The 8,673-nt window shown below is 35.0% G+C and overlaps 1 protein-coding gene across 1 annotated transcript; it reads left to right on the top strand.

Annotated features, from left to right (window-relative positions):
• Window positions 1-1,639: 1,639 nt before the first annotated feature.
• Window positions 1,640-2,575, top strand: LOC147579106 (olfactory receptor 6C3). The gene has a single exon (XM_086713147.1). The coding sequence runs from the start codon at window positions 1,640-1,642 to the stop codon at window positions 2,573-2,575; it is 936 nt and encodes a 311-aa protein (XP_086569273.1).
• Window positions 2,576-8,673: the final 6,098 nt, after the last annotated feature.

The raw sequence follows: 8,673 nt of genomic DNA, 5'->3' as shown, positions 1-8,673 counted from the left end.
ACTGAGAAATGCAAGGCTTCCAGAAATCCCTCATGGTCTCCCATATAGCGAAGATCTGGCCTGGACTTGGCTTTGTTCCCAGGAGATCAACGAACAACTTTCTTTTGAGGTCAAAACAAGTAGACTTGGAAAATTGGAGCTATGAGTGCAACCAGAGGGAAGCCAATTTTAAGAATCTGTCCTCAGAACCCAACGATGTTACATCCCTGTCATTTCTCTCTTTAAATATTGCTTTAAGTTTTTATATCAACATTATTGAAGAGGACTGTCATATTATTTCAATATATTTTTAAGCTTTCTGACATTGTATTTTTATTTCCTGAACTATTTCCTTTGAGTCATCAAAAATAGAGACAAAACAAATCAAATCTGATCAGAGTGAACTTTGCTAAAGTCTGGCAGAGAAGCAATGAGGTGCATTCTAATCTTCACAGCCCAAATTTGACTATTTAAAATTTAAAGGAGTTAACTGTGATAATTTTACAATACCAAATCTACAGCATAGCACAGCTGGGAATTAACTGAATAGGTTAGTACCAATGGTAGACATTCTTCTTTCTGTTTCGGGAATATCCTTATGGATCAGAGGTCTCACGTAAAAGATAAGTGTGAGGCAGAATTACAAGAGAATCAAACACTTTTTCATAAAGCTAAGAGCTCAGAAGGAAGATTCAAACAGAATATAGAACCCACAGAGCTACTGAGATCTGAGGCAACTAGTTACTTTCCCAGTTTGTGCCACAGTGTAATACACAAAATGGATAAATAATGCATGTCCCTTTAAGCTCAAAAGTAAAAATGTTTCTATATGTACTTTTCTAGCAAGTCACAGAAGATGTCAAACATTAATGATTTCAATGAATTACAAGACAAACCAGTAAGTGAGTATGTTCTGTTAAATAAAATAATTAGGTTATTTATTCAATCATATAGTAAATACATATGTATTATTACATAATATATAAATATAATGTTCTTACATAATCTTGAACTATACCAAAAATATTAATGTAGAAGTAAATTAATAATTAGTAATTTATAACCTATTTTACTTGTTAAGAAAGTTATTAATTGATTATTTATATCATACAAAGTATAATGGTTATTACTTTAACCATTCTAAATTTCACTTTTACCTTGTGATGGAATTAAGATTATCCATTTATGCTTCTAGGTAGTGGCATCCTTTAATAAATACTTGACAGAAAAGAAAGAAAATGCATATTTCTCTTAATTTTTCAAGATTGTAATGATTTGCATAAATTGGACAAAGCAAGAAGTACTGGTTTTATTTACCATTTCTCAATGATGATAAATCATCACTCTCAATGATGTGAGTTACTGTATGAAGATTTTCAAACTTCCGGTATATTTCAAATAAGAAAACTAGTAAATAAAGCAAAACTCACAAATGTGTATGAAAACTAAATGCAAACAATAGAGTTCAATTGAAAATAAGATCAGCATGGATTATAGCACATATTTTAGAATTGTATCGATGACGGTGATATTGATCATCATGAATTATATCTTTCATCTCCTCCCTTTAATACTCTTGCCACCTAAATATCTTTAAGAGAAGAAAAAGGAGAGCGAGACAGACAGAGACAGAGAGACAGAGAGAGAGAGAGACAGAGAAATGAACCACACAGTGATCACAGAGTTTGTCCTGCTTGGCCTTTCTGATGATCCTGACCTTCAGATTGTGATTTTCCTCTTCTTATTTATCACATACATATTAAGTGTCGCTGGAAACCTGACTATCATCACTCTAACCTTGGTGGACCCTCATCTACAGACACCAATGTATTTCTTCCTCCGAAACTTCTCTTTCTTAGAAATCTCATTTACAACTGTCTGTATTCCTAGATTTCTAGGAGCAATTATCACCAGGGATAAAACTATTTCCTTTAACAATTGTGCAGCCCAACTCTTTTTCTTTATTTTCATGGGGGTGACAGAATTTTACATTCTCACTGCCATGTCCTATGACCGCTACGTTGCCATCTGCAAGCCTCTGCATTACACCGCCATCATGAACAGAAAACTCTGCACCTGGCTTGTGCTCTGTGCGTGGCTGGGAGGGTTCCTGACCATTTTCCCACCCCTCATGCTTCTGCTCCAGCTGGATTACTGTGCTTCCAATGTCATTGATCACTTTGCATGTGACTATTTTCCCCTTTTACGACTGTCTTGTTCAGATACATGGTTTCTAGAAGTCATCGGTTTTTACTTTGCGTTGGTTGCTTTGCTATTCACTCTGGCATTGGTGATTTTATCTTACATGTATATTATCAGAACTATTTTGAGAATCCCATCTGCCAGTCAGAGAAAAAAGGCTTTCTCCACATGTTCCTCTCATATGATTGTCATCTCCATCTCTTATGGAAGCTGTATATTTATGTACGCTAATCCCTCTGCAAAAGAAAGGGCATCATTGACCAAGGGAGTAGCTATTCTCAATACCTCTGTTGCCCCCATGCTGAACCCCTTCATTTACACTCTGAGAAACCAGCAAGTGAAGCAAGCCTTCAAAGATGTGGTCCATAAAGTAGTATTTTCTTCAAATAAATGAAATATTTATTTTGGCAAACAAAGGACATGCTAAAGTAGGTAAAATCTTAAAATTCCTAAATATCTGCATCTGTATGCTTGTTCCCATAGTCTCTTATATGCCACCTTACAGTTAACTTAATGTTTTTCCACTCCATTTCCACTTCCACACCCAGATTTCCCCAATGCATTGTTTATTCACTTGTTTTAAAATATGGTAAACTTTATTTCTCCTACAAAATTTTTTGGGTATGGAATTCTTTAAGACATACCCTATAACAGAATGTGAAAAACAGTTTTAATTCTATTAATAAAAAATCCCTCAAAAATACATATAACAGCATATCATACTTTGAATGTAGAGTTTCAAAATCAGTGTGTGATTTCTTTTGTGTTTTCAAGATATTCATTGGTATTTCTTAACATTTAAAAATATACACTTCCTATATATCGTATGTTACATTCAGTCCTTAGAAGTAATATGTAGTAGTGAATTACACTTTGAATGTAGAGCTTTATATTTTGTGAAATTTAGTGTATATTATCAAGGAAAATATTGATCATGATATTAAGCACTATTTATAGAATTTCCATGTTCTGTGTTATTTAAATATATATACATATACATATATATATATGTGTATATATATATGTGTGTATATATATATATATATATATACACACACATATATATATTTGTTAAAAATTCAAAATGAATCTGATAAAACTAAAACACATGCCACTTTCCTAATTCATTGAGCATAATTTGTCAGTAGTGCATATATTTCTCCAGGGTCGGCTAATGAAGATTTCATTTGTTTGATTGGACCATTTTTCTCTGTTTCTTCACGTTCCTACTACCTTTTTATTGTTATGTATACATTTGAAAACACAACCATCTCTCACAGTCTTGTAAAACCACATTTGTGCAGAGCAAGACCATCACCATTCAGTCCCCCTAGAGATTCTGGGGGCCTCTCAAGCCTTTTCTAAGGATGTGCATTCTCAGAATTTCACATGGATATTCCTAGTTAGATTTTACTCATTTTTTTGCTTTTGATGGAGCTTGTAATTTCTTTCTGAGCTCTGTTTCTGTCTGGGGTAACTCAGGTCCTGGAAGCAACAGCAGCCATCCAGATCCTTTTTGTTCTCAGCAGCCTAATAGTCACCTAGAGTATGTCAGGTTCCCTGAGGTAACAAACAAATGTTTTTATTTTACCTTCACTTATTCCTTCTGCAACACTCTTCCTGACTTTATGGAAATCTGACTTTGTGAATTATATTATTTTCCTTCTCTTTAAAGCATTTCTTTTAACATTTCCTTCGAGCTTGGAACACTGACAAAACATACACGTAAGTTTCTGTTTGTCCAAGGAATTCTTTATCTCTTCAGGAATTTTTTTTGTTTTCTTTTGTTTTGTTGGATTTTTCATTCTCTGCTTATGCTACCTTTCTATTCTTGCATTCCATCTGCTTTATCCAGGAGAGCCCTTATCATATTAATCACAGTTGGTTTAAATTTCCAGTCTATGGGGCGCCTGGGTGGCGCAGTCGGTTAAGCGTCCGACTTCAGCCAGGTCACGATCTCGCGGTCCGGGAGTTCGAGCCCCGCGTCAGGCTCTGGGCTGATGGCTCAGAGCCTGGAGCCTGTTTCCGATTCTGTGTCTCCCTCTCTCTCTGCCCCTCCCCCGTTCATGCTCTGTCTCTCTCTGTCCCAAAAATAAATAAACGTTGAAAAAAAAAAAATTTAAATTTCCAGTCTAATCATTCTAACACCTCTGTCATGTCTGGTTCTGAATCATTCTCTGCCTCTTCAAAACTTTTTTTTTCCTTTTTAAGTCTGTACTGTTTTCTTGACAACCAGCCATGATGCACTGGGTAAAAAGAACTGGAGCAAATAGCCTTTAGGGGCTGTGATAGGCATCGGGGGAGGGGAAGCATTCCACAGTCCTATGATTAGGTCTCAGTCTCTTAGTGAGCCCAGACCTCTGGACTGTGAACTTCGTAAGGGTTTCTCAGTTCTTTCTCCCCAGTTAAGTCAGACAGGAAACTTAGAGTGGGCTAGAGTTGGGTATTTTCCTTGTCCTTCCACTCCTTGAGTGGAAGGAGTTGGGTATTTCTCTCCCTGGGTCAGTTAAGTTCTGATAGTGTTCCAGCAGGTTAGTCTCTGGCCATCTAAGATTTCTGTGAGGGCAGGCTCTCTCAACAACAACAGTGCTCTGGTGCATTTCAAAATAGTTCCTTTTCTCTTGCCCCTGACAGAAGCATGAGGTGATTTTTCTCTGACATTCACTATCTGAACCTGGTTGAGCTCCTGGAAGCATATCTCAATAATGGGATGGGGCCTCATATACCTTGGTCCCCCCCAGAGCTTTTAACACTGAGTTTCCTCCCTGAACCTCCACAAATTATCAGTTTACTTCAGGTTTTCCTGTGCTGGCATTGGACCCTGTGGTAGTTTTGGCTCCCAAGTCTCTGTTCCCTTAAATCTTCACTTCTTGTATTTATCTGTCTGATTTTCAATCTTAAGGACAGTGATTTGCCTTCCCTAAGGATACAAGAGAGTGGATTTTTCAATCTGTTCATCAGTTTTCCTTATTGTTAGACTTGAGTGGTGATTTGCAACTCCTTACTTGCAGAACTGGAAACTGAAGGTGTCCTCTGTCTTCAAACACATTGTTTTTCCATTTAATCTCACATTTCCGTATGTTCGTTTCATGAGTATAGGTGCATATCAAGCCACTCGTTACAGAAACAGAAGGCTCCACATAATGTTTTATTTAATTCTCTAAAAACTTGAAAATTCATTGTTAATCTTATTTTATAAATCAAGAAAGGCCTTTAACACTTTTCCAAGATTGCAACATGAATAAATATCATAGCTTGCATTTGAACCTGTCTCTTGGACCTAGGATGCCATTTTAAAAATCTTTCTGGTAAACTGCCTCCCATTGGTGTTCTTGTATATCACAAGCACTTATATATCAATCAAAAAATATTTTTTTTGAAAATTTTGAGCCCTAATGTAACAAAATTTTGTATACATGCAAACGTGAGTAGAAATTAAAGAAATCTGTTAAAATAGCTTTTTTAATAGATATGGTGGTTATGCTGATTAGTTGTGATATGAATAATTAGATCATCAGCCCCAAATTACTTTGATCTCCAAATATAATTTTATTAGATATGAGGGTTGAATCAGAATAAATTAGAGTGTTTAACAAGCAAAGAATCACTATTCTGGGGAAACTTTTGATGAACATGTGATTCAACAGAAAGCTTAGAACATGTTGAAAGTGGACTTTTGTATAAATTCATGTTAGAAAAATGACTAAAAAATAATGGGATCAATAGGGCATATTACGTAGTATAATGGAGTAAGTTTGCTGATTAAAAACCAGCTTGGTGTAGTAGAAAAAGTTCTGAACTGAGAAACAGGTTACTTTGTTTATATCTGTCACAACATTTTCTGTCATCGGTTTACCCTTGATTTTGGTTATTATAGGACAGTGGGACTCGTATCTATTTTGATTCCATTTTATTCCCAGTTTTTTGTATACTATTTAAAGATAGCAGATATTTGTTGAATGATATTTGTTGAATGAAAACAAATAGTGCATGAGTCAACAAGCTTCTTTTTTTGCTGTTTCTAAAATGGACAAAAAGGAATCTGAATTGTAAAATCATGACACATTTCCAGATATTATGCTTTCATTAACTACAGGGTTAAACCCAGCACATCTTTCAAATGGGAAAGGACCTTCTGGATTGTAGATCCTTCTCAAGAATTAGCACCATTTCTATTTTGCGAGAATGATTCTTGGAAAATGTTGAAGAGTTCAATGAGTGTTTAATCCATATTTTTTCACGCCTTTCGATGGGAATCCAGGGAGCACTGAACTCTATCCCACTCTTTTTATTGCTCTGCATTCAGCATTTCTGAACAATTTATGTGATTCTACTAGCTTGGAGAGTCACTTTAATGGAGACATTTTAGTGTATGATAAAAATGTAATGTTTTCATGTAAGATTAAGTTGTCCCAGTATTTAACTCAGCAAGAAAAGAAGTGGGGGCCTCAATTTGTCAGAGAAATTCTGATTTAGGAAATTCAGGAGACCTCTCCCAAAAGCTTTGCAACAAAGTTATTTTCTCACTCAGATAATATGCAAAATATTCCATCCGTTTCTGGCTTACTTCACATGCCCTTTGTAACTCTTTGGGTATTATCACAAAAGTTTGCTGTTCCAATATTGGTGCAAATGTTGATAACATTTTTATAATCCCTTAGTGTACCTTCCTCTAAGCCCTTGTTGGCACATATGATTCACTGGAGTAATAGCCATGAGAGATAGGTATTTATGGTAGATAAAACATGTACCTATGCAGGTGAAAGTCCATATAGAATCTTTGTCCAGAAAGGCCAAAGCAACTCCAAACCTAGCTTGTCTTCACTATTTTTGCTCCCATAATTACAATGGAAAATGAGTAATAGAATATAAACTATGATTTTTAGGAATACTGAATCTCCTAACCTAAAACTGAAATAGTTGTCAATGTGGATTTTTATCATTTCAACCAGCTGATGCAGAACATTTGTATGACAAGTAGAGGTAAGGCTGTAAAGTTGGAGCCGATGAAAAATTTCCTTTTCTTAGCACTGATTCATTCATTCTTTTTTTTAATGTTTTTTAATGTTTATTTCTGAGACAGAGAGAGACAGAGCATGAGTGGGGGAGGGGCAGAGAGAGAGGGAGACACAGAATCATTACCTGAGCCAAAGTCGGTTGCTCAACCCACTGAGCCACCCAGGCACCCCTGATTCATTCTTAACTCAACTTTTCATCAGATCATATAGAAAAATTAGGGGTTGCTATTTCTTTCCGAATGTATCAAGGATTATGAAAAATGAGCATGTTACATTTCCTGTTTCTCATAATTTATTCCTTTATTAATTTTCAGAATTATTTTCTCTGAGTTTGGTCTCCCCCATTGAATACAGGTATTGAATACTAGGTAGCCCATGCTCAATTCTATCATTTAGTAGCTGTCTGACCTTGTTTATGTTATTTAACCTCTCTCGTTGTCAGTTTCTTTTAACCAACACAGGATTATAAAAATTAGTAAATGAGGTAAGAACATACAGCGTTAGCAGTCTCTCACATGAGGGACTACAAAAACAGTTTTTGTTATTTTGCACTGGGGCTCTATTCCTCAAGTGTGATCATTGATTTTATTTTTAGGAATAATAAAGATACTAGTAACTGCTGTCTGGAAGTACATGCTTTAAAATTTTTGTACAATTTAATTTTACTTTGTACTTAAATTAGCTCTATTTCCATAATATATTATTCTCATTTTAAAATTTAAAAAAAATCTAAAACTCAGAGAGATTAAGTAACTTGTCCAAAGTTATAATACTATACTATAATGTAGCTAAGTTGCATTTTTAACTTTAAACTACTTAATTTCTCTTTGAGTGCAAAGCCCACAGGTTGCCCCAATAATACCATGCATTATAAATTAATATTAAGTTCTGATGCCTTTGTTTTATAAGAAGTCCTTTCCCTTTTTAAATTGAAAATGATCTGCAAATATAGTTACCTGGTTAACAGACTGAGATAATCAGGGTTTAAGTAGAACACCTACCTATGAACACCTACAGATTTAGAAGTGATTTAGATGATTACTGTTTTCCTTCATTATTCCTATTCATATTGGTTGGTGCTCTGATCTGACTTGGGATTTAAATATCTCCTTTCTATTAGAATAAAAAAGCAAGGTCATAGCTTTTTTTCAGAGGACTCAGGTAAACTGCATTCTGAACAAACTTTAGGAATACTCTAAGGCATTACTAAAATAATAATCCGAAAAAGAATCTAAATTGGTTCATCTTATGAGATTTTTTGCATTCAGTCACCATGAAGTTCTTACATGATATTAGATATCACCAAACATATGTCAAAAATGGAATGAATCATTCCAGAAAAAAAATAGTACTTGGTGTAAACCAATTACTCAAGATACCAGATTAAACCAGCATTTTGCTCTCTATTTTGACAAATTGGCCTAACATACAGACCTAAAACCAAGAAAAAGATTGTCAAGTGAGAGAGACACAG

This window comes from Puma concolor, chromosome B4 (genome assembly GCF_028749965.1).
Source record: "Puma concolor isolate L17-30 chromosome B4, mPumCon1.1.hap2, whole genome shotgun sequence".
NCBI classification, from domain to species: domain Eukaryota; kingdom Metazoa; phylum Chordata; class Mammalia; order Carnivora; family Felidae; genus Puma; species Puma concolor.
The sequence above is the reverse complement of the archived record's forward strand: the minus strand, read 5'-3'. Positions and strand labels throughout refer to the sequence as shown.